This window comes from Oryctolagus cuniculus, chromosome 20 (genome assembly GCF_964237555.1).
Source record: "Oryctolagus cuniculus chromosome 20, mOryCun1.1, whole genome shotgun sequence".
Taxonomy (NCBI): Eukaryota; Metazoa; Chordata; class Mammalia; order Lagomorpha; family Leporidae; genus Oryctolagus; species Oryctolagus cuniculus.
The window spans coordinates 46,965,093-46,989,899 of NC_091451.1; the positions used below are offsets into that span (position 1 = coordinate 46,965,093).

Below are 24,807 nucleotides of genomic sequence, written 5' to 3' on the forward strand. Positions count from 1 at the left end.
GAGACCAGTTCTGAACACAGGGCTTGAAACCGGGTGTGCCCAAGCTGTGCACCCCCCAGGGCACCCGCTGTGGTCCCTCCACCCCGTTCACTGCTGTAGCCCCCCACCTGCTGCAGTCCCCCTCACAGGCTGCATTCCCCCCCCCAGGCTGCACTCCCCCTCCCAGGCTGCAGCCCCCCCACCTGCTGCACTCCCCCCCAGGCTGCAGCCCCCCCACCTGCTGCACTCCCCCCCCCCCGCTGCAGTCCCCCCTCACCTGCTGCAGTCCCCCCCAGGCTGCAGTCTCCCCCCCCAGGCTGCAGTCCCCTCCGCCCCAGTTCACGTGCTGCGGTCACCACCCCCCCCTTCAAGTGCCGGAAGCGCGCGTGCGGAAGGGCCTGGCCCGCAGCGCCCCTCAGTGCGGGAGGGCCCTGGTCAGCACTCGGGGTCCCGTGCGGGGCCGGCGGAGCCTCCCTGGCCCCGAGGTCCGCGGTTCTGCCCAGCGCTGGGCGAAGCAGGGCCGGGGCTCAGCGGAGCACCAGCGCGAGCCGGGCGGGGGTGGCCGCCCCTCGGGAGCCCGGCGCGCACGGCCCAGCGCCAGGCCAGGTGAGGGCCCAGCGCCGGCTCCCGAGCCCACTCCCGCCAGGAGCACAGGCGCTAGCGTCCGCGCCGCCCGCTGAGGACGCGGCCGGCGTTGGGAGCGCTGCGTCCCCAGTCGGCCTTTCGAATAAGCTAATAAAAACTTTTAACGACGTAAACGAGGAAATCTAAGCCGTCTCTGCCGCAGGAGGGACCAAATCAGAAATCCTGAGCCCTCCGGCTCTTCCCGCCCAAGCTAGCCCGGGCCTATCCCGCCCCTCGCCCGGACAGAGCCCCGCCCCCAGCATGGCTCCCGGCCTATCCTGTGCCGCAATTCTCACGGGTCCCGCCCCAGAGCCACAAGTCCCGCCCCCGCCCCACGGCCCCTCCTGCACTCCTCCTCGCCCGAGGCCTTTCCCGCGCCGCGGAGTCCCGCTCCTCGCCGCAAGAGGCCCGCCCCCGACCTGGCTCTGGCCTGTGAGCGCCGCGTCTCGCACGAGTCCCGCCCCCTTGTTCTCCCTTGGCCTATCCCGTGCTGCGCCTTTGCCGCGCCCCCGGCCTGGCCCCGGTGGGGGCGCGCGGTTGTGACATCACGGGCCGCGCCAAACGCGCGGGCGCGGCGGAGCTGCGCCCTGCAGCCCCGTGGCCATGCCCAAGCGGAGCTGTCCGTTCGCGGACGCGGCCCCGCTGCAGCTCAAGGTGCGCGTGGGCCCGAGGGAGCTGGGCCGTGGCGTGTGCGCCGAGCGCTACTCGCGGGGAATCTTTGGTGAGTTTCGGGCGGGTGCTGACGGGAATCGCGTGACGGCCTGGAGCCGAGTGGCCGCCGCGTCCGCGCTGGGCGGCGGCTGAGCGGGCCTGCGTGCTGACCCGGCGCCCTGGGAGCTGGGAGGCCGCGGGAAGCGAGCCGTCCACGGCCGGGGTTGGGGTCAGTGTGCGTCCACCTGCTCCGCGCAGCCCGGTCGTGCGGCCGCCCCTCCCGCGGGCGTGTCCGCTGGGTTGTGCCCTGCGGGGATGCCCGGGCTGTGCCCCGAAGGCCCCGGGAGAGGGCGAGGAGTGGGACGTGCGGGACAGGGTGAGCCGCAGGTGCTCATGGACGCACCCTGCCTGCCAGAGGGCCCAGAGGTGGGCAGGGCTGCCTGGTGGGGGGCGCGCGGGCTGAGTGGGGTCAGCCGGGGCGCAGGAGGAGTGGCACCGTGAGGGCCCCGGTCCGCAGGGCCTGCCTTGGCTGGGGTGGGCACACAACTTTGTACCTGTAGGGCAGATGGAGCGGGGCCCGGGGACTGGGAGCGAGCAGCCGCCTCGAGAGACCCTGGCCCTCTTGCGCGCCTCGCCCAGCTTCCGTGGCGCGGGTGGCAAACTGAAACGGGGCCATGCAGATGACAGGACGAGTGACACTCGGGGCAGGTTGGCTTTACGGCCGTGTGTGCCCTCTGCAAGGACGTGCAGGGTCAGCACCCAGCAGGGGAAGAGCGAGGCAGTGGGCAGGCACCTGCCCCTGCCGGTGCGGGATTGACCTCGTCGCGAGACCCCGCCCTATGCATGGGGGAGGGGCGCAGGTGTGCTGGGCCCTCAGCCGCCGCCTGCATTCCCTGTCGCTGCTCTGGGGGGGCCACCAGCTTCCCCTTTGTGAAGGAGCCCGGTGGCCTCTTCAGCTCCTGGGCAGTGGGTGCCCGAGGCCCACAGAGGGCACAGGGCTCTGGGATACACGCGTCGGGCTGTGCGCGGGCCGGGCTGTGGGCCCAGCTGCTGCCGGTTCTGAGGGCCCCGGGCGCAGACGGGAGAGCTGGGGAGAGGCCGGGCACAGCTCTGGGATCGTGCTCGGGAGAAGGAGCCTGCGCCAGCACAGGGCCTTCCCGCGTCCAGAACGATCCTGGAGGAGCAGCGTGGGCCGGGCTGCTGGGTGGTGGTGGGGTCCGGGGAGGCTGGAGGGTGAGCTGGCTGTGCCGGGTCTGTGCAGGCTGCGCAGGTGACCACGTGGGGTGTGGCTCTGGGCAGGTGGACACGTGGGGTGTGGCTCTGCGCAGGTGGACACGTGGGGTGTGGCTCTGGGCAGGTGGACACACGTGGGGTGTGGCTCTGGGCAGGTGACCACGTGGGGTGTGGCTCTGGGCAGGTGACCACGTGGGGTGTGGCTCTGGGCAGGTGACCATGTGGGGTGTGGCTCTGGGCAGGTGACCACGTGGGGTGTGGCTCTGCGCAGGTGACCACGTGGGGTGTGGCTCTGGGCAGGTGACCACGTGGGGTGTGGCTCTGGGCAGGTGGACACGTGTGGGGTGTGGCTCTGGGCAGGTGATCATGTGGGGTGTGGCTCTGCGCAGGTGACCACGTGGGGTGTGGCTGTGATGGGCTCTCTCTGCACACTGCACAGGTGGACACGTGAGGTGTGGCTGTGCGCAGGTGGACACGCGTGGGCTGTGGCTGTGCCGGGGCGCTCTCTGCACAGCTGGACACGTGGGATGCCCTGTCTTTCCAGAGAGGACCAGGCAACTCCTCTTCCGCGGGGCCCAGGCCTACATGGACCGCACGTGGGATGAAGGCTGTGCCATTGTTCACCTGCCAGAGTCCCCACAGCCCGGCCCCACGGGGGCCCCTCGGCCTGCACGGGGACAGATGCTGATTGGACCAGACGGCCGTCTGGTCAGGAGCCGGGCCCAGGCCCCCGAAGCTGGTGAGTGGTACCGACAGCACTTCTGGCTATGGCACTGAGGGTCAGCAGTGTGACACAGGACCACGTGGTCTGGGCCGCCCCTGCCCCTGCCCTGCCCGCGGGCGTCCAGCCCAGAGCCTGGGGAAGCCGTCCCGGGAGGTCTGACCCCATTGACTGCCAGCCTGGACGTGGTCAGGCGGCTTCTCAGTCTCAGGCCCGCGTGCGGGTGGGGCCCAGCCCTCAGAGGTCACCTGTGTCACTGTACAAAGCGCAGGCTCGGGCAGCCACGGCCTGGACACCGCGTCCCGCCCCTCCCTTCGCCCTCCCCTGTGACCCAGCTTCCTGGGAGGCGGCGGGTGGTGGCTCAAGAACGTGGGTCACTGCCAGGGACGTGGGAGGCCCCGATGGAGCCCCGGCTCCTGACTCCGGCCTGGCCCAGCTGGGTGTGTGAGCACCTGGGGAGTGAGGCAGCGGCTGGAGGAGCCCTCCCCGTCTCCTCACTGTCCCTCTGCGAGGTACGTAGACGCGAGGTCCACACTGAACACTCACACAGGCCTGCACCTCCAGGCCTCCCAAGCCTCTGTTAGCCGCTGGAGGGGCCGGCCACCCTGAGCCGGGGCACGGAGGGGAGTCCTCCCGCGCTGGGCTCCCTCTAGGACACAGTGGTTGTCAAAGGATCCAACAGGAGAAGGGGCCGGGGCGGGGTTAGAGCCCTCTGCCCTCAGGTGGGCGGGACGTGGGAGCCCCTCAGCCCCCAGTCCCTCCCAGCCTCCCTCCGGGACTGACCCCTGCCGTTCCGTTCCCTCTGCAGACCCGTGCAGGGCAGCACCCGTCGCCTGCTCGTCGTGTGTGCGCGCCGTGGACGGCAAGGCGGCGTGCGGCCAGTGCGAGCGGGCTCTGTGTGAGCGCTGTGTGCGCACCTGCTGGGGCTGCGGCGCCGTGGCCTGCGCCCTGTGCGGCCTTGTGGAGTAAGTGTCCGCCATGCATGCCGGGGAGCCGGGGTGGGGCGGGGCGGGTGGGGCGGCGCCGGGGGGGGGGGGGGGGGGGGGCCGGGCGGGGCGGGCGGGGCAGGGTGGGCGGGGCCAGGCGGGGTGGGCGGCGCCGGGCGGGGCGGGGCCGGGCGGGGTGGGCGGCGCCTTGGACAACAGCTTGCTCAGTGGTGTTCTGCTTGTTGTTGAGGACTGGGGGGGAAGTGCACGTCTCAGTTTTTTTTTTAAAAGATGTATTTATTTGAAAGGCAGAGTTACAGAGTGGGCCACAGTGGCCAGGGCTGGGCCAGGCCAAGGCCAGGAGCCTGCGGCCTCATCAGGGACTTCTGCTCAGCCTCGTGCACACGTGTGTCTGCGTGCATGCGTGTGCGTGCATCTACACGCGCTGGCTCCAGTTCTCCCTGCTGGTGTGCTGGGGGAGACAGCCGCACCCTCGCGGCTGTGCCTGCCTGTCACCCGCGTCCACGCCGCAGAGCTGCCACGAGCTACTTCTCCCAGCAGCGTTAGGATCTGTGTGGCGAGGCAGAGGCGGGGTGACGCCCTGTGCCTGGCCGGTTCCTGGGCCTGACACCGAGTGGAGCAAGCTGTGCCTTCAAGGCCGGGGCTGGGCTGGGCACAGGCAGGCTCCTCCTCCGTCCCCACCAGCCCAGCCCATCTCTGGCTCTGAGCCGCGGAGGCCGTCTTGCTGGGCAGGCACTGAGCAGGGCGGGGGAGCCCTCCTGCAGCCCCTGTGGCCGGCACCCTCGAGGGACCCGCACACCAGCTTCCTCCCAGCCTCCTTCTGCTTCCTCTTCCCCAGACGCCCCTAGAACTGAGGTCGAGACATCCAGGTGACCACTGACCGCACCGCAGTACTGCCCAGGAGGTGGGCGCTGCCCGCTTCACAGATAAACTTGCGGCAAGCCCCAAGCCAGCCTGGCACAGCCAGGCTGAGAAACCAGGCCGGAGGCCAGGACAGACCAGGACAGGGCAGGGCACCTGTGAGCGGTGGACAGCACGTTCCCCTGCAGCTCTGGTTTGACCAAGCCGGGCCCACTGTGTTGTGGCAGCTCCCAGGCAGGGGCCCCTGTGACCCGGCCTGGCCTGGGCTGTGTGCCACCGGCTCTCTGGGGGCCAGTGTCTCTCTGACTGGAGGTCTCCTGACCTTTACCCAGAAGAGGCCGTCCTAGACGGAAGCCGCGGTGCCGTGAGCCCCACCAGGGCTTCCGGGGTTTCTGTGGGAACCCCAGGGCAGGCCGCCCGCGGGCAGTCAGCTGCGCCGCAGCCAGGGCCCGGGTGGAGCCCGGGCCATAGTCCAGGTCCGAGTCGGGCCTGAGGCCGCCCTCCCCAGCCTTCCTCCGCGTGGGACTGGGCTCGCTCTAGGGACTTCACCCGGGGGCTGCCTGTTCCTAACCCTGCCTCTTGCTCCCGGTGGTGCTGCAGCTTCGGTGACGTGGACGAGAAGGCGCTGTGCCCCGGCTGCGCCATGCTCGAAGCCTGAGGACCGTGGGGTCGTTGTGCCGGCGCCTGCGTTCACACCGAAGAGCAGGGTGGGGGTGGGGGGCTTTTGTATGCTGTTTTGTACTCTGATGACGGAAGCGAATGAACCCCTTTATGTTTGTGCTAACCGTCCTCGTGAAGTGTGTGGGCTGGGACTGTGCAGGGGCAGTGAGAGGTGCAGGAGCCGCCGCCAGGCCCCCAGACCCAGGGGCTCCGTGCACCTGCCCCCTCCCCAGGAGCTCCTACAGATGTGCACTGCGCGCCAGCCCCGGGCACCTGAGACAGCCAGGAGGCCGTGGCAGCCTCAGGCCTCCGTCCCACGTGCATCCCCTTGAGGCCAGCCCCTCCCAGACTGGATACATCCAGAGGCCCCTCAGGAGGGGCGTCTTGCACCCGTCTGGCCGCCCCCACCTGACCCAGAACCCACACCATGCAGCCGCCGCCAGACGCTATGCTGCCCACGGGGGCGGGACACAGGGCATGGGGTCCACTGTCTCCAGTGGACGTGGGCAGTGCCCCGTGTCCTGGAGTGCCTGAGGGCAGAGCCAGCCCCTGTCCTTACCCACCCGCCAGTGCCGGGCCCACAACCGTGCCAGTGCTGATGGCGTTGGGTGGCCACCAGGTGTCGCCATCAGCGCATCCTGTGGGCTGAGCTGGCTTGTGACTGAGGGCAGCCTCGGCCCCCCACCTGCTCTGTCCGGCGCTGACCTGTAGCAGGTCACTCCCTAGGGCCTCCTGCTTGGCTGTGGCCAGGCGCTGTGCCCAGGGGACAGCAGGTGGAGGTGGCCATGCCGCCTAGGCGGCGCCCTCAGGCTGAGGGGAAGCCGGGTGAGTTGGACTCGAGGGGACAGGGCAGGTCAGCGTCTCGATCCCTCCCCCGGGGCTGGGGGAGTGTCTGCCCTGGGACAGGGCTCCCCCCCCACCCAGCAGATGGACCACCAACTTGAAAAGCAGTTTTTATTGAAGAATTTGGAGGGACTGTTTCGTATTTCATAGTAAAAATACTAAGGTTGAAGGTTAAAAACACGTGGCACGGTGCCAGCATCTGGCCCTGAGGGGCGAGGGTGGGGGCCGGGCGCAGCGGGGACAGAAGCATCTGAGGGCAGGTGCTGCTGGAGTTGCGAGGAGGGGACGCCCGTGGACGCCCGGCGCCCCGACAGGAGGGGGCGGGGATGTGGGCAAAGGCCACACCCCTTCCTGTTGCAAGGCCCCGCCCTCCCCAGGCCCCGCCCAGGGCAGTCCTCCAGGCACTGCTGTCCCGCTGGGGGGGGCAGGGCGCTGGCCCTTGCAGCAGACTGGATGAAATAAATTAAGGACCGCAGGACAGCTCCCCCGTGCGCTGGGAGGGACAGCGTGGCTCCCGCTGCTCACAGCTGGACAGGAGGGCCTCTGCACGGTCGCGGCTAGGCTCCGTCCTCCCCCAGCGGCCACTCAGGCCGTGCCGCTGGCCGAGTAGGAGAACTGGGGGAAGTGCGGCCTGCGCTCGCTGTCCACGCACTCCATGCTGTCATCTGCGGGGCAGGGACAGGGCACTGCCGGGGACACCGAGGCAGGGCCCACACCTGGAGGTGGAGACCCAGCCCTCGGCACACGGCCCCACCCCGAGCACGCGTGTCTGGGCGGAGGCGGTGGGCGGCGCAGCCTCACCTTGGTCAGGCGGCGTGATGGTGATCATCTGGGCCGTGAACTCCTCATCAAAATACCTGGTGTCCGTCTCGGAGGTGACTTGAGGCTTGAAGGGCGGGCTCAGCTGCGGGCAGGGCAGGGCAGTCATTGGCCTGGCCTGTGCCCCCAGGACACGCGGACCCGGTGAACCCAGCTCCTCATGGCTCCCCAAACCTGCTGGGGCCGACCCAGGGCGCTGGACACCCCCTGCCAAGGAGCAGAGCGGTGCCCACAGGGCCCCTGCGGGCGGCGGTGCAGCCCAGGTGGACGCGTCAGCCCCCCTCCCCCGTCTTGCTTCTGCTGCTGCTTCCTTTTGAATTGGGAAGGGACAGAGGGAGGGGGCTGGGGGGCAAGTGGATGAGATGAGCCCACCCTGCCTCAGACCACGCCACAGAGCTGGCCGGCAGAGGACCGGAGAGCACGCAGGCCTGGGGTGACGTGACGTGAGCTGCCCCCACGCAACCCCTCAGGGCCCCCACGCCCCTGGACAGCAGGGCTGGGGGTGGTGGGGTCGGCACAGGGCCCGAGGCGAGGGCAGACCCAGCCCCGCTGGCCTTGCGTGACCGAGACGGGAGGTGAGGGGCAGATGGACACACGCCCTGCACACAGGTGGGCACTGCCCCGTCCCTGTGCGAGCTGGGCTGCCTGTCACGCGGCAGGTGCCACGGGGGCGCCCACAGGCCGCACCTTCTTCTCGTACACGTCCTGCCACACGATGCCGGAGAAGAAGCGGTGCCGCATGATCTCCTTGGCGTCCTCGGAGCCCCCGCCGAGCCTGGGGGCGGGAAGCGGGCTCAGGGCTCAGGCCAGGGCTCCCCCCACCGTGCCCCCGCCGCCGCACGGCGGAGCCCAGGGCCGCCAAGCCCAGGGCGGCCTCACCGCTGCTTGGGGTCCTTCTTGAGCAGCCCGGCGAGCAGGGCCTTGGCCTCGGGGCCCAGCGTGCGCGGGAAGCGGATCTCCTCCATGAGGATGAGCTCGAACAGCTTCTCGTGGTCCTGGTTGTAGAAGGGCAGGCGGCCGCACATCATCTCGTACATGACCACGCCCAGCCCCCACCAGTCCACCGCCCGGCCGTAGTCGTTGTCCTCCAGCACCTACGCAGGGCGGAGGGAGCGTGGGGTCACAGCGTGCCCAGGTCGGGGGATGGACGTGGGGTCCCAGCGTGCCCAGGTCAGGGGTGGACATGCAGTCCCAGTGTGCCCAGGTCAGGGGTGGACAGGGGGCCACTGCACGCCCAGGTCAGGGGACAGACGAGGGGTCCCAGTGTGCCCAGATTGGGGGATGGACGTGGGGTCCCAGCGTGCCCAGGTCAGGGGTGGACATGCAGTCCCAGTGTGCCCAGGTCAGGGGTGGACAGGGGGTAACTGCACGCCCAGGTCGGGACAGACGAGGGGTCACAGCGTGCCCAGGTCGGGGGATGGACATGCAGTCCCAGCGTGCCCAGGTCAGGGGTGGTCATGGGGTAACTGCACGCCCAGGTTGGGGGACAGACGTGGGGTCCCAGCGTGCCCAGGTCAGGGGATGGATGTGGGGTCCCAGTGTGCCCAGGTCAGGGGTGGACAGGGGGTAACTGCACGCCCAGGTCGGGACAGACGAGGGGTCACAGCGTGCCCAGGTCGGGGGATGGACATGCAGTCCCAGCGTGCCCAGGTCAGGGGTGGTCATGGGGTAACTGCACGCCCAGGTTGGGGGACAGACGTGGGGTCCCAGCGTGCCCAGGTCAGGGGTGGACAGGGGGCCACTGCACGCCCAGGTCAGGGGACAGACGAGGGGTCCCAGTGTGCCCAGGTTGGGGGATGGACATGGGGTCACAGCGTGCCCAGGGGGTCAGGAGGTGCACACAGGGACAGACGTGGGGTCCCAGCGTGCCCATGTCAGGGGATGGATGTGGGGTCCCAGTGTGCCCAGGTCGGGGGATGGATGTGGGGTCCCAGCGTGCCCAGGTCGGGTGGCCGCGGTGCGCGGCCGCGCAGCACCTCAGGGGCCAGGTACTCGGGCGTCCCGCAGAAGGTCTTCATGGTGGCGCCGTCCTTGATGCCCTCCTTGCACAGCCCGAAGTCCGTGATCCTGATGTGCCCGTCCTTGTCCAGCATGAGGTTCTCCAGCTGCGCGGGGAGGGGCGGTCAGCGGGGCCCGGCCCGGCCCGCCCCCCGCCGGCCCGCGGGGCGCACCTTGAGGTCGCGGTACACCACGTTCTTCTCCGAGTGCAGGTAGTCCAGCGCCGACACGATCTCGGCGCCGTAGAAGCGGGCCCGCTCCTCGGAGAAGACGCGCTCGCGGGACAGGTGGAAGAAGAGCTGCGGGGGAGGGGGCTGAGGCGCCGGGCCCGCCCGCCCCGCCCCCTGCCCCCCGAGGGCCCGCCCCCGCCCCGCCCCTCCCCCGGGCCCCGCCCCCGCCGGCCCTACCTCGCCCCCGTTGGCGTACTCCATGACAAAGCAGAGGCGGTCATGCGTCTGGAAAGAGTACTTGAGGGCCTGCGGGGCAGAGCCAAGGCGGGTGGGACGGCGCCGGAGCCCCCCAGGAGGCTCCCCCACCCCGACATCCCCGGACGTCCCGGCGAGGGTCGGGCCCCGCCCGCGCAGGGCCCGCACTCACCGTGAGGAAGGGGTGCCTGGAGTTCTGCAGCACGCGGTTCTCCGTGAGCGTGTGCGCCACCTCATCCTGCAAGGCGGGCGGGTGAGCGCGCGCCGGCCCCGCCCACCCCGCGCCGGCCCCGCCCCGGCCCCGCCCACCTTGGCCACGATGACCTCTTTCTTCAGGATCTTCATGGCGTAGTAGCGGCCCGTGGCCTTCTCCTTCACCAGGATCACCTTCCCAAAGGTGCCCTTGCCCAGCAGCTTCAGGTACTCAAACTCGTTCATGGTCTGCGGGGTGCGCAGGCGGGTCAGCGGGGTCAGCGGCGCCTGCCCACCGCCGCTGGCCCGGGGCACCGGGAAGAGCCGGAGCCTCACCACACGATGCTTGGGCTTGGCCAGGGACACCTCCATCTCCTCGGCCCCCGAGTTGTCACTGGGAGACCCTGACCGGAAGTCCATCGTGTCCTCCTCCTGCTTCTTGAGCCCGTCGGCCACCGTCTGGATGGCAGTCGTCCACTCCTCCCTGCAGGGGTCGGGGGGCCAGCGGTCACAGCTGCCGGGGGCACGCAGCGGGGCTGTGCCCCAGCTTCCCCGGGCCAGCAGTGTGCGTACCGCTCCTCGGGGGTCTCCACGTGGAAGGTGCGCTCGATGACCGTGGTCCACTGCAGGCAGCGGATGATGAAGGTGTTGGGCCGCGGCCGCTCCGTCTTCATCAGCTGGCATTCTGGGGGCAGGGCCGGGGGTGCCCATCAGCTCCTGCCCCCGCTGGCCCCAGGAGGCCCCACTCCCCTCCTCCAGGCTGTTTCCCGCCCCACTCCAGTTTGAACATTCTGCTCGGGGGGAGTGAGCCCCCGCCACGGTCCCTCCCTAAGCGTCTGAGCCCCAGACTACCCAGGGCCCTCCTCCAGCTCAGGCTACAGGGAGGCTGCCGGCCCAGGCCCCTGCGCACATCCCCTCCAAGCTGGCCAGGTGCCACTTCTTCCCCTGCCCACAAGGCTGGGGCTGGGGCGAGGCAGGTCACTGTCACCTTCCAAGGCCTTGGAGGGCAAGGGGTGCCCAGGCCCAAGGAGGGGCGAGAACGCCCTGCTGTTGCCACAGCCACAGCTGCAGCACGCCTGGAGCACACACGCCTACAGTACACACGCCTGGAACACACACACACACCTACAGTACACACGCCTGGAACACACACACACACCTATAGTACACACGCCTGGAACACACACACACACCTATAGTACACACGCCTGGAACATGCACGCCAGGGACACCTCCATCTCCTCGGCCCCCGAGTTGTCGCTGGGAGACCCTGACCGGAAGTCCAGTACACACGCCTGGAACACGCACACCTACAGTACACACGCCTAGAACATGCACACCTACAGTACACGCGCCTGGAACACGCACACCTACAGTACACGCCCCTGGAACACGCACACCTACAGTACACACGCCTAGAACATGCACATCTACAGTACACGCGCCTGGAACACGCACACCTACAGTACACGCCCCTGGAACACGCACGCCTGCCACACGTGTGCCTGTAGCACGCACGCCCACAGCCGGGGAGCGTGTGCATTCCAGCACCAGCACCCTGGCAACCACGAGGGCCAGGTCTGCCGGGCGAGGGGCTGCGTGGGGGCCCGGGGCCCAGCCTGGTGGGAGGCGGCCTGTGTCTGTGCGGGCAGGAAGCTCACTCGGTCCTCCCACAAGGCAGAGCCCCTGGACACAGGCCCTCCGCACACACACGCTGGCTCTCGCCCTGGCCAGGCAGCGCCCCCTGCCCCCGGCTGGCGCTGCCCCCATGGGCTCCTCTGCAGAGGCCCCTCCTGCCTCACCCCCACAGCGGGCATAGCAAGGCTTCCAGGGAACTGGCCTGCGCCTCCTTGGTGGCCTCCGGCCCAGGAAGCTGGGCCTGAGGCCGGGGAGGGTGGCATTTGGGGCTCACGGGAATCCCCACGGCCAGGCCCCTCCTCTAGCACAGAGTGGGCCCCGGGAGGGATGACCCAGCAGCCAGTGCCGCAGCCCATCCCCACGCAGATGCCCACAGGCAGGGCGACGCCCAGGTCGAGCCACCTGTGCCAGACCTCCCTGCAGCCCCCAAACCAGAACCTGGGTGGCCCTTGAAGGCCAGGGGCCAGAGGACCCCAGGGTGCTGGCCAAGGAGAGGGAGGGGCAGAACCCAGAGGCCCACGGCTGGCAGGCCCATCGCCCCCAGCTGCCCCAGGCCAGCCCCAGGGCAGAGCTGGGCTGCCAGGTGGTAGAAAGTGGCAGTGGACCTGCCCGGCCCCAGCCAGCATCGTGGGAGGGACAACTGGGGAGCCAGGCAGGGGAAAAAGTGGCACTGGCCAGCTTTGAGGGTGCCCCCCACAGCTGGGAGGGGTTGTATGCAGGGTCCTAGGGCCAGCAGCCCTCCCCACCCAGGACCCCCCTGGGAGAGCCTGGAGGCTCCCTATAGCCCGAGCTGTCCCCTCTGGGCAGGAGGCTCAGGGAACAGCTCCACAGGACAGCCATGCAGCTTGGCCCAGGCCCCCGCCAGCCAGGGCTGGCCCCCAGTCCCACAGGGCACGGACCACTCCAGGCACCGCCCCACGTCCAACCCGGAGTGGCCGAGGGGACACTTACGTGCCACAGAGAAGTTGTTGAGTGGGGACTCGCGCTGCTCCACGTCCTGTGGCCGCTCCTTGTAGCCGATGAAGGTGCCATCAGTCTTGAGGAGGAAGTAGCGTGGCCGCCAGGTCTTGATGTACTCCCCTGTGAGGACACAGGCGGTGAGGGCCCCTGTCCAGGTCGCTGGCCAGCTACGCCAGGCAGAGGGTGGGGGACGGGAAGGCAGGCTCGCTGCGCCGGAAAGGGGCCAGGCCCACCTGCACACCTGGGACACGGGGAGGAGGCCTGGGCCCACCTACCTGGCCTTCCTGGAGGGGGAGGCAGTAGGTCAGCTGGTGCCCAGCTCAGGCACTGGCCGGGCACCCAGGCTCCAGGGTGTGGCTGCTGGCCTGAGCCGGCCTCCAGCCAAGAGGACAGAGCCTGGCACTGGCAAGGAAGGGCCAGCAGCACAGTCCTGGGGCCGAGGGCAGAGCTGCCGCCCACCCTGGGACAGCCCCTGGTCCAGGCGCGGGGGCCGACTCCCCCAGTACCGCGGCGCTCGGGGACACGGCAGATGCTCCGTGGAGCCGCGCTGCGCCATTTTTCACACTGACACCCGAGAAAACGCCTCATTTACATTTTGCCGAGCACAGAGTCTGAACGACAGGGAAGTTGCTAATTAGGCAGCTGCTTCACTGTGGGCTGAGAGCTGGGGACGACACAGGGACAGGCCACCCCCAGAGGAGCTCAGAGGACACGGGTCGGCAGGCGTCCCCTGGGCAAGGCACTCAGGGCAGTGGCCCTCCCTCCCCAGGTGCCCGGCAGCTGCCACTCTGCACCCTGGTCCTGGACACACTTGCAGATGGGACCCGGAAGCCCCGGGCTGGGCTGGGACCTGCACCCCAGCCACCCCCCTCACAGCCCAGGGCTCTAAGAGGCCCCCCCAAGCACCCCTGGGTGCTTACTGTGCCTGGACTGGGGTGGGCCTGATTCCAGCCAGCCCACCAGCAGGACCAGAGCAGTGGAGTAAGGCCACACCCCGATGCCCAGGGGGGCAGGCCAGCTAACAGGCCCCACCCCACAATGCAGGGGGCGGTCGCTCAGGTGCGGCGGGGGCTGCTTTGGGGGAAGGACAAGGTTCTGCCCCCTCATGAGGGTGCCCCCCACAGCTGGGAGGGGTTGTATGCAGGGTCCTGGGGCCAGCCGCCCTCCCCACCCAGGACCCCCCTGGGAGAGCCTGGAGGCAGCCCCCACCCCGCCCCGCCAGGCTGGGGCCACCGGGGCCTCTGGCAGGAGCAAAGGGCGACCCTCAGGGAAGAGGCTCCAGCCCACCACAGGCACCCCCTCTGGGCAGGTGGGGGCAGGCAGGGGCTCCAGGGGGCGAGCGGAGCGGGCTCTGGGGGCTGCACAGCCCCCCCGTCCCGGGCCGCCCGGCGCCGTGCCCACCCGCCTGCACGCCAGTCTGGAGCTGTCGGCCCCTGATGGAGTGCCTGCCATCCCACCAGCTGCCGCTCCCCAGGACGCTGAGCGAGCGGGGAGACTGATGAGCACCCGCGCGCGCCCCAGAAATCCATCTCGGTCCTGCGCCACACGGCACACACAGGGCCCCCACCCCCAGTGTCGGTGAGGGGGCTGCCCTCAGCACACAGACCCCTCCACGGGGGCCAGGAGCAGGCCGAGGGACACCTCTGCCTCTGCGTCCGGCCAGGCAGGCCCATGGGGACCCACAGTGCTCGCCGTGCCTGGGCTACAGCCCTCGTCTTAAGTTCAGCCAAAGCAACGTGGGACCTGAGACCCCCGGCCCCGCCAGGGTGGGGGCAGAGGCCACTGCACACCTGCAGACTGGCACCTGCCCACCCCGAGGTCCAGAGGGGCCTGGGCCTCTGGCAGGGAGCGACTGGCGCCCAGCGCAGGGTCTCCTCAGCGCCCCCCCCCCCCTTCAGACCTGTGGCGGTGCCAGGCTCCACCCAGGGCCTCTCCAGCAGGCTCAGCTGCCCTCTAGGCAGGTCCAGCCAGGCGCTGCCATCAGGAGGTGCAGATGCCCGGGTGGGACCCGCTCCCGCCCCACTGCTGGCCGGCCCACCTGCAGGACAGCCTGGAACCCAGCCCTGGGCTGGGAGCACAGTGGTGGCCCCTGAGGTGCTGCACGGAGCCCCAGGTCCTGTCCAGGCTCCAGGCCACCATGCCCGGGACAGGGAGAAGGGGATGGCTGCCCTTAGCAGGGTGACAGGGTTAGCTAGCTTCCTGCGACCCGGCCTGGGTCAGCTCTGGCCTCGGGGACACCACACAATGCTTGGGGACAGGATGGGCCTGCGCAAGGCCCAGCCTGTGCGAGCTCACAGCCAGTACCGACGTGGCCGGGGGCAGTCTCGGGGTCCACGCTGCCCGGCTCTGACGGGCTGGAGCCGCGTCCCCACCTCCACGCACATCCTCTGGACGCTCCCGGTCCCCAGCAAACTGCTGGGCTGGCACTTTGCGCGGCGGCGGGTGCAGGCTGGCAGGGTGCCAGGCAGCACCGGGCTGTCTCTCCACAGCGAAGTGAGCCCCAGCAGGCCTGCGGTCCCCCGCCGCCAGCACATCCATCCTGCCGACAGCTGCCGCGCCTTCACCTTCTCCGGCACATTGAGCAGAGGGCCTGCTGGTGGCCACCACTGCCTGCGGGGGTCCCTGTGCCCCTCACCGCAGCAGGCACCGGGCCAGTCTGACCAAGGCCACCAGCCCTCGGGGAGCTGCCCAGCTGCCCAGCGCTGCGTTCCCGGCCCAGGTCCTCAGGGGAGGGTGAGCAGTGCCACTCCGGCCCGGCAGGGGCTGGCACCGCCAGGCCCACCTCTCTGCCAGCCTCGGGCCTGTCCCACCCTCCCAGGAAGCCCCCCTACCAGGCAGGCAAGGCGGGTGGAGTTGACCAGAGGACACTCGGACGCAGGAGAGGACACAGCCGGGCACCACCTTGTGGAGGTGCCGGGGGCTGTGGGCTCCTCTACCCTCGCCTGGACGCCCACCCCACCTCAGCCTCATCCGTCACTGAACCTCTGGTGGCCCGGCGTGTCCCATCACCCTCCGGGTGAGGCCCCTGGGCTGCCCGCTCCGTGGCTCCCATCTCCTCCCTGGGGCAGGCTTCCTGCTCACCTGCCCACGACCCTCCGTGTCTGACGTGCGCTGGCCTCGCTGCAGCCTGAAGCCAGCACGGCCCAGCCCAGGCCACTCGTTGGCTTGTGACAAGAGGGACGGCCCAGCCGAGCCTTCCCACAAGGGGGACCCGACCTGGTCAGGCCGGCCAGGGGAGTGAGCCCAGGTCTGCCGGACGACCAGCTGACCCCGTCTGTCCGTTCCTGGGGAGGGGCTGCTGCCCTGGCCGTGCTGGGGGCTTCCGGAACATCCCCAGGGGATACCTCCTGGCCTGGATCCGGGCCAAGAGTACAGACAGCCCCAAGCAAGCAGAGAGATGGGGTCCGAGCAGCGGCACGGAGTGGCCTCCCTCAGACACGGGTCCTCACCGGCCAGCAGCTGCCCCGAGGGCCGCCTCCCCAGGGGCACCGAGGCGGGATCTCTGCCTCCCAAGGTGGGGCCACACCTGGGGCAGGTGGTGGCCCTGCCCAGCCCAAGGCCTCACCCCTACCCCCCACTGGGGCCCACCATGCACCCACAGCCCCCTGCCGGGCCCAGGAGGCCCTGTGCTGAGCACCTGACCTTGGGGGTACCCGGGGCTCGGGCAGGGGGCTGAGAATCCAGTCCCGAGTCCCACACCTGGGTTCTGAGGACCCACACCCAAGGCCGGGTAACAGGGAGCCCCCGTGCTGGGTGCTGGGTGGGCGCACAGCTCCCAGGAGCTTCCCGGGGCCCAGGGAGGGTCCAGCCCAGCTAGAGCCTCTCTCGGCCACGTGGAGTGAGTGGAGGACAGCCCTGGGAGCTGTCCCGGGAGGCCTGGCCAGCCGCGCCTGTTCCCTCTGCGCACCCTCCCACGGCACTTCCAGGAACTGGCCTCGTGCAACCGGCCAGGCCCCTGGGTGGGGGGTGGAAGCTGGGCGTGGCATGGGACTGCCCCACTCACACCCCGCCCCTCTCCCCCTGGGGCAGCAGAGACCGCCCTGGCCCCCAGCAGCTTGGGGGTCCCAGGGCTATGTCCCCACTGCCTTCTCCTCCCTGGGCTCCTGCCCCCTCAGACGGTCCATACGGAACCAGTGAGCAGGACACAGGCCGGAGCACTGCCCTTCAGTGGCCAGCAGCCCCGGGAGTCCAGGGCAGGGGCCAGCTGTAAGCCCCGCCCCCACCCCGCCCCTGCTTCCTCTTTTGTTGTTTGTTTTTGGAGGGAGAACTGAACGCACTCACAGAACAGGAAGTTGGGCCCAACACCAGCCAGCCAAGCCGGCCACAGCCTCGCACCACGCGCCGTGGCTGCCATGCAGTCCACGCCCCCTCGGCCCTCCCTCAGGGCGTCCTCTGCACACACCCTCCCCCCTCCCCTGTCCCCAGGCACTGCGCAACACTGCTGCCCACAGCCACGGCAGGGCCACCTGCAGACTCTCACCTGCCAGCCAGGGAAACGGAGGCACGGGCAGCCCCACCTCCGCCCGCACAGCCCCCGCCCCCAGGCCCCTGGACAGTGTCCGGGACCCTCTCCCCAGCGCAGCAGCCTGCACCTGCACACAGCAACTGAGGGAGGTGGGAGGGGCCCTGGCCAGGCCTGCAGCAGAGAGCACCCCGGGGTGGGGAGGACCCATGCCGGGGCCTGCAACTCCGAAGTCGGTGGGAGAACGGGCAGGGCAGGGACGCGGCAGGACCTCGAATGTGCCCGAGACTGCACCCTGTGTGAGCTCCAGGGCCCAGGTGTGTGGCTCCCGTGGGTCACGTTAACTGGGGCTGGGACATACACGCGTGTGCCAGGCAGGGGACCGTGGAGCCCACACCAACCACGGGCCAGCTTCCCCCAGGAGATGCCCCAGGCTGTCCTGCATCAGGGGACACTGGGGACAGCCGTAAGCATGGCTGGGGCCCAGCAGCACCAGAGCACGCGGGCAGGGGTGGGCCAGGCTCTGGGGGAGGACCCCAGCCCCAGACAGCCGCACAGAAGCCTGTGGCGTCCGAAACCCAGGCTCGGGCCACGTCCAGCCAGACCCACGGCCCGGCCCAGCGCTGGTTATTTAGAAACTGTCGACCTAGGGCGAGTTGGCCTCGTGGTTAAGACGCTCACATCCCACACGGGAGCCCTGACTTCGACCCCAGGAAGGCAGCAGTGGCGGCTCAGGGGACCGGGTCCCCGCACTCACGCGGGAGTCCTGGACTGAAACCCCAGTCCACCACCATGGGCACTGGGGGAGCGAGCCCTGTCCTCCTCTTCCTAACAAGTGTTTTAAAATAACCAGGGCTGGCGCTGTGGTGTGGCGGGAAAAGCTGCTGCCTGCAGTGCCGGCATCCCATAGGAGCACCAGTTCTAGTCCCGGCTGCTCCACTTCCGATCCAACTCTCTGCTGTGGCCAGGGAGTGCAGTGGAGGATGGCCCAAGTGCTTGGGCCCTGCACCCCATGGGAGACCAGGAGAAGCACCTGGCTCCTGGCTTCAGATCCACACAGCGCCAGCTGTTGCAGCCATTTGAGGAGTGAACCAGCGGATAGAAGCTCTCTCTCTCTTTCTAACTCTGCCTTTCAAATAAATAAATAAATGTTTTTTCTAAAATAAAATAAAGCAATAAAACAAAACAGCAGCAGCCAACCTTCAAAACCAGGGAGCCCCCGTGTCTCTGGGACTCAGTCCCAGACGGGAAGCCACGCTGGGTCCACGCAGGGCCAAGCGGGCCCCAGCGCCTCAGCCCAAAGCACACCTAGGACCCGTGCCCCTCCTGCACCCACCCCAGCCCCCAGAGGCCACGGCAGCCATGGTGGGACGGTTGCCTTGGGCTCAGCCAACAAGCAAGGAGCTCCAGGCCCTGGGCAGGACCCAGGGTGCGGAAGGGTAGACACTGGGCAGAGGGCCAGGCCCATGCCACCCCCGGGCCACACAGAGGGGTGGGGAGTCACTGGGGCACCCCCTCCCCGCCCCCAGCTAGGCCCAAGCACGTACAGACTGGGAGGGTCAGCCCAACACGGCCCCGCTGGCCTCAGCCCAGGCAAGGCAAAAGGGCTGGAGCCAAGACAGTGCTGCCGGTGCCGAGTGCCACGACGGGCCCCAAGGGGCCGGGGCGGGGGCGCCTCTGAGGGCAGGCCAGGGCGCGATGTCCACCTGTGGAAGCAGGAGGAGGCTGCGAGCAGGGCCGGGAGGGTGCCGGCTGGCTGGACCCCACGAGCCACTCTCTCCTCTCCACCAGCCCCACCCTGACCCCTGGAAACAGGGAAACGGAGGCCCAGGCAGTTGACTGATGGACAGGGTGAGGTCCAAGCCCTCTCTTGGCTGCCCCGCGGGCCGTCCCCACCCAGCCCCTGGCAGAGGCACACCATGGAGGCCACTGCGGCCGAGCCCAGCTGGCCAGTGCCACCCCGGGGCCGAGGACTGACACCCAAGTCCCAGGGACCAGACGGCAGCCCAGGCTTGGAGAGCGGCTGGCTGGGGAGGTGGGACGCCCGGGGTGGCACTGCGGGGTGGGGGCCTTGGCAGGAAGACGGGCAAGGGGTTCCGGTGGGCCTGCAGCCCACCCCTGCTGCCCGGCGCCCACTCCCCCGCAAACAGCGGGGCGCAGCCTCGGCCCTGGCCTCTCGTCTGGGTTCTTTCCTTGCCCCCCGGGGCCTGGGCCTGGGCCTGCTCTGTGGGGACTGCCGTCCGCCTCGTGGGCCCTCGGTGCCCTCTCTGGGTCTGGGGCTCCCCTGCGGGAGAGTTCCCCCGCGGGAGGGCTCTGAGCGCCCAGCCCCCCTCCCAGCAGGCCAAGGAGCCCCTGGGCACTGCCCCGGGCAGGCAGCGTGTGGGGCCCTGCACCGCCCTCGCCTTCCAGGAAAGCCGGGAGGGCTGGCAGCTGTGGGGGAGCTGGGCCGGTGCTGCCCGGCCGGCCGCCCGCACCCCGCCCCGCCCCGCCCCGCGGAGCTCGCACACGGACCTCGCTTGTGCAGCCAGCCCTCCTTCACGATGCTCACGGCGTTCATGGTGCCCGGCTCCGGCCGCACGCGCCGTCAGCGCAGACGGCTCTCCTGGCCCCAGCTGGCCCGGCCCGAGGCTCTGGAAGAAGCAAGCGAGTGTGAGGTGTGAGCCCCCAGGCCCCGGCCCACGGGTCCCCTCCGCGTGCCCTGGGCCCCAGCCCGTGTACAAAGCTGGCCCTCCCATCCCCGGGGTGGGGGGTCTCACTCAGCGCTCTGGCCCCTCCCCAGCAGTGCAGCTCGGGCGACAGGGAAACCTCCCCAGGAAGAGCCCCCCCCCGGCTCCACGGCATTCTCCGGCCCATGTACCAGGCATCTCGGCTGTGCCAGGCCGCACACCGGGCGCTGGGCACACAGAACGGCTCACACCTGCTGGGGAGCAGCACCCGGCATAAGGCAGTTACAGAGCCACAGTCCCCACGCTCACAAGGTGGCTGCCGTGACGCCGCAACCCTCCATGCCCAGCTCCCGGGCTCTGGGCACCCCAGGCACAAGCATCTGGCACAGGCCTGCCGGGAGCGCAGCCCTGGGGGCCTCAGGCCAGGCAGAACCGCCCCCCAGGACGGCCGGGGATGCGGCCCACTGGGGGCTCTCCGGCCAGGCCACCTCTCTGGCCCTCCAGGGCCACGCTGTGCTGTGCCGAGGCCCCACAGCCCGTGTCCAGGCCACACCAGGAAGAGGCCCAGGGCCGCAGGGAAGTGAGCGTGCCTGGGGGAAGACACCTCGAGGCCAGGGCGCTGGGACCTCGTGGGCGTGGCCGAGGCAGAGGGCTGGACGCAAAGACCTCTGGACAGCCCCCCAGCCTCCGCCCAAGGCCTGCTGCTGGCCATCACCGAGAGCACGCAGCGTGGCGTAGCCCACACAGAAGCCGGCACGGGGACCCCACTTCCCGCGGCACGCGCCACTGAGGCCGCCATGGCTCCTCAAGTCCCAGCCGCTGCAGACCGAGCCCCTCGGCCCTGCGGTGTTCTCCCGGGAGGGGGCACCAGGCCCTGCACTTGGGTGGGGGGCTCAGCGCAGGCAAGAGCAGCTGTCTGGGGCCAGGCCAGCCGGGGACAAGCTCGCCAGCTGTCCCAGGACCCCCAGCTGACCGGGCGCCCTGGCCACACCCGGGCCCGGCCTCTGGACGCTGGCAGCACCTCCACAGCCCACTCCAAACAGGAAGCAGCCCGGCCGCGAGGCACGCAGGCCCCTGATGGGGCAGCCTGGGCACGGAGCCGCCGCCCACAGCTTTCTGTCCCAGGCCTCCCGACCCCACCCCTTAAGAACTTGAAGGCCGGTGGTCCGCGACCCTCTCCCTCCCCTCGGAGCACAGCCTCGGCCCGCTGCCTCGCTGGCCGACTGCCCACGGCCCCGGGCCCTGCGGCGCCCCTCCTCCGGGCCCAGGCCTCCCCAAGGTCACGAGGAGGCCGGGGCCGCCGGCCCGCACCCGGGCGCCGGCTGGGGCGCCTCCCGCGCGACCGCCCGCTCCGCGCCCTCCACGCCCAGGCCTCGCTCGGCCACTTCCTGCCCCCGCCCTCCACGCCGGAGGCCGCGGCCCGCGCCGGCCCGCCGGGAACAAAGCGCTCGGCCGCGGGGGCGCGGCCGGCGGCGGCGGGACTCACCGGGCCGCCTCGTCCGCGCGAGCGGGGCCTAGCCGGGCCGCGGCCTCCGGCGCCCGCCGCTCTGCATCCCCGCGGGCCGGCGCTGGGCGGGGCCGGCGGGAGGCCGCGGCGGGCGCTGCTCGGGCCGGACTCGCGCCGCCGCCTGGTGCCGGTCCGGTGCCCGTGCCCGCTGCGCACTCGGTGCCCGCGGCGCTCGGTGCTCGGCGCCTGCTCCCGCGCTCGGGCCGCGCTGGCTGCGCTGGGCCGGCCGCCCGCCGCGCTCGGTCCCGCCGCCGCCGGCCCGCCCTCTCCCCGCCCCGCGCCCGCCCCGCGCCCGCGCCGCCCGCCCACATCCGCCTCCGCCGCCCCGGGCGCCCCCGCCGCGCGGCCGACGGCGAGGGCGGGGCGCCAGGAGCGCGGCGGGCCGGGGCGGCCTGGGGCAGGGCCGGGCCCGCTAACGGAGCCTCCGCTCGGCAGCCGGGCCGGGGGCCGCATCCTCCGGCCTCAGTTTCCCTCTTTGTAAAGGCACCGGGCGCTTCCCGGCCGCGCTCTGGCGGACTCCACTGGAACAGGCCCAGGACCGATGCGGGTCTCGGGGACACCTGCGTCCGCTGGTGGGGGCCAGGGGAGGAGGGCGCAGCCCCGACAGTCCTAAAGGCCCCACTCGTGGCCGCTGGGGGCGGTGCGGGCAGTGTGGAAGGGAAAGGAAGGGGGCGCGGGGCTGACCGGCCCTGAGCCGGCCGCGGACACCCAGGGGACACCGAGGGGAAGGCTGTGCTGGCGGCGCCCGAGCGGGCCTCCCCACGGGGCTGCATTGCGGGGGCGCAGGCCACGGTCACTGAGCCAGAGGCCTCCCGGAGCCCTGCGCGCGGGCAGAGCCAGCCCCTACCCCGGCAGACTCCCAGCCCTGCCTCTCTCCACCGCCCCGCCCCTCCCCAGAGGCCCAGAGCTGATTGGTGAGTTGGGGGGGGGTGTCATTTTTTGTTTTTCATTCAGGGTCAGAGGTCGGCTCTGGGCTGGGAGGTGTGCACCGAGGCAGGTGCAGCCAGGAAGAGCTGCAGGGCTGGCGGGCCCAGCACGGCCTCTGGGGCCGCTGGCTCCTCAGCAGGTGCCTCCAGGCCCCCCCCCAGCTCCTCTGCAGGTGTCTCCAGGCCCCCCCCCGGCTCCTCAGTAGGTGTCTCCACCCCCCCCCGACTCCTCAGCAGGTGTCTCCAGGCCACCCCCCCCCCGACTCCTCAGCAGGTGTCTCCAGGCCCCCCCCCGACTCCTCAGCAGGTGTCTCCAGGCCCCCCCCCGACTCCTCAGCAGGTGTCTCCAGGCCCCCCCCCAGCTCCTCTGCAGGTGTCTTCAGCCCCCCCCCCCGGCTCCTCAGCAGGTGTCTCCAGGCCCCCCCGGCTCCTCAGCAGGTGTCTCCACCCCCCCCCCGGCTCCTCAGCAGGTGTCTCCAGGCCACCCCCCCCGACTCCTCAGCAGGTGTCTCCAGGCCCCCCCCCGACTCCTCAGCAGGTGTCTCCAGGCCCCCCCCCGACTCCTCAGCAGGTGTCTCCAGGCCCCCCCCCAGCTCCTCTGCAGGTGTCTTCAGCCCCCCCCCCCGGCTCCTCAGCAGGTGTCTCCAGGCCCCCCCCCGGCTCCTCAGTAGGTGTCTCCAGCCCCCCCCCCCGGCTCCTCAGTAGGTGTCTCCAGCCCCCCCCCGGCTCCTCAGCAGGTGTCTCCACCCCCCCCCGACTCCTCAGCAGGTGTCTCCAGGCCCCCCCCCCCGGCTCCTCAGCAGGTGTCTTCAGCCCCCCCCCCCCGGCTCCTCAGCAGGTGTCTCCAGCCCCCCCCCGGCTCCTCAGTAGGTGTCTTCAGCCCCCCCCCGGCTCCTCAGCAGGTGTCTTCAGCCCCCCCCCCGCTCCTCAGTAGGTGTCTCCAGCCCCCCCCCGGCTCCTCAGCAGGTATCTCCAGGCCCCCCCCCGCTCCTCAGTAGGTGTCTTCAGCCCCCCCCCCGCTCCTCAGCAGGTGTCTCCAGCCCCCCCAGCACAGCCGTCCTGCTGGACTGTGTGGCCCCAGGTGAGGCGGAGCTGGTCTGTGCTGCTCCTGTCAGGTAGTGATGTCTGTCCCTCACCCACGCGGCGCGACCTCACCGTGGTCCCCCGGGGCCCCTCTGGGACCGTCCAGCCTGCCCATTGCTCTGCCAGGAAGGGTGCCTCATGCCCACCCCCGGGAGGAGGCAGGGAGCCCGAGGGCCCCGGCCAGTGGGGTCTGGCCCCTCCAGCTGCCTCCACTCTGTCCTGGGCTCTGCTCCAGCTCCCACAGGTGCCCCGGCTGCCCCCGTGTGAGCCTGCCCAGGCGCCTCCTCTCCCAGCCCCTGGCCACACTGCTGGGCCTGCTGAGGTGCCCCAAGGCCAGATGTTTCCAACAAAAACTGCTCCCCAGGCCCCGGGGGGCGCCCGCCCGCCCTGTCCCCTTCTGCAGCTGCCGTGGGCAAGGCGAGGGCCACCGGGCACCACGGTCTCAGCAGCAGCTGCAGGGCGGGGCCTCAGGGCAGCTCCAGCCAGATGGCCACCCGCTTCTGCAGGGCCCTGCATGCACCACGGCTGCCATCGGCTGTGCTCTGGGCTGGCCTCTGGCCACCCCACGCAGGCCCTGGAGGGCATCCTGGGGCCACGGGCCAGCCAGCTCCCGGGGCTAACCCTGAGCTGCCTGGAGCGGCCTCCTCAGGGGCAGCAGGGGAGGGAGGACTCGAACCCAGACCCCACGGGAGAGGCCCGGTGAGCCGCTGTCCCGTTGTACCCCTGCGCCTGGCCCACCCCTCGCTGGGCCCAGCCTTCCAGGTCCAACCCCGGCTCCCTGCCCCCAACCTCTGTCAGCTCCCCAAGGCTCGAGCCACCCTGCGGGGCGGGGGCAGGTGCTGGCTGCCAGCAGACCTGGTGGTGTGACGATTGCCCTGGAGGAGGTGGATCGGGGGCAGTGGGCGCCGTGGGCAGTGCTCACTCCACACTGACCGCCCAGGGACACGAGGGAGACAACAGAGCCCCCGCCTCGAGCTGGCCCGGCTGCAGCCCCAGAGGGTGGTCAGCAACGGGCGCCTGGCTCGGGCACTGCCGCGGCCGAGGCGACAGCAGAGGGGCGGGGCGGGCCTGGGGGAAGAACCTTCCAGAAAGTGACCAGCCATGCAGCCATTCTCACAGAAGCTCCCGAGACGAGATGTGCCCCTCACCTGCTCCTGAGCGGTGTCCAAGGTCGGGGGCACAGGGCTGGAGGGCACCGAGGCCTCTGAACTCAGTCTGCCTGCTGGGCCGGGGCCCTGGGCTGCCCTCCGAGGCCCCGGGCAAGGGCCGGTGACCTGAGCTCCAAGCTGCAGGCGCCAGCTAGCAGCAACCACGCAGGCCTCAGCCGCCTTTGAGCTTCGGACGCACGAGGGACAAACGTTTAGTGTGACGACGTGGCTCCCTCCCACAGACCTCCCTCCCTCCCTGGCCTGGGCTCCAGGGCCACTGGCAACCCCTCTGCTCAGGAGTCTGAGGGCGGGGCTGGGGGCTCCCCCCAGCAGACACCCCAGTGACACACCTGGCAGGGCCATCCCTCCTAGCCCTGCCCACTCTGCGTCCTGGGTGGGGGTCCCACCAGTTAGACTTGTCCGCAAAGTGTCCCAGACCAGCTGCTGGCCCACAGGGTTGCTGG

General features: G+C 70.7%; 2 protein-coding genes across 4 annotated transcripts; one reads left to right on the forward strand and one right to left on the reverse strand.

Moving 5' to 3' along the window:
• The first annotated feature begins 1,119 nt into the window (after window positions 1-1,119).
• Window positions 1,120-5,800, forward strand: SIVA1 (SIVA1 apoptosis inducing factor). 2 transcript variants are annotated; one of them, XM_051829833.2, is made up of 4 exons: window positions 1,120-1,324; window positions 3,032-3,226; window positions 4,017-4,173; window positions 5,617-5,800. In XM_051829833.2, the coding sequence occupies exons 1-4, from the start codon at window positions 1,207-1,209 to the stop codon at window positions 5,672-5,674; spliced, it is 528 nt and encodes a 175-aa protein (XP_051685793.1). In that variant the 5' UTR covers window positions 1,120-1,206; the 3' UTR covers window positions 5,675-5,800. The 2 variants fall into 2 exon arrangements, with proteins under 2 accessions (XP_051685793.1, XP_069921554.1); XM_070065453.1 differs by having other exon boundaries at window positions 1,132-1,324; window positions 2,927-3,226.
• Window positions 5,801-6,616: 816 nt separating this feature from the next.
• Window positions 6,617-21,305, reverse strand: AKT1 (AKT serine/threonine kinase 1). Of its 2 annotated transcripts, none has more exons than XM_051829832.2 (14): window positions 21,166-21,305; window positions 19,525-19,643; window positions 12,543-12,671; window positions 10,527-10,638; window positions 10,290-10,437; window positions 10,071-10,202; window positions 9,934-9,999; window positions 9,744-9,812; window positions 9,510-9,635; window positions 9,315-9,443; window positions 8,218-8,432; window positions 8,026-8,113; window positions 7,321-7,423; window positions 6,617-7,184 (listed from the first exon to the last, which is right to left on the reverse strand). In XM_051829832.2, exons 2-14 carry the CDS (start codon window positions 19,568-19,570, stop codon window positions 7,105-7,107), a joined length of 1,443 nt encoding a protein of 480 aa, XP_051685792.1. In that variant the 5' UTR covers window positions 19,571-19,643; window positions 21,166-21,305; the 3' UTR covers window positions 6,617-7,104. The 2 variants fall into 2 exon arrangements, with proteins under 2 accessions (XP_051685792.1, XP_051685791.1); XM_051829831.2 differs by having other exon boundaries at window positions 6,617-7,205.
• Window positions 21,306-24,807: the final 3,502 nt, after the last annotated feature.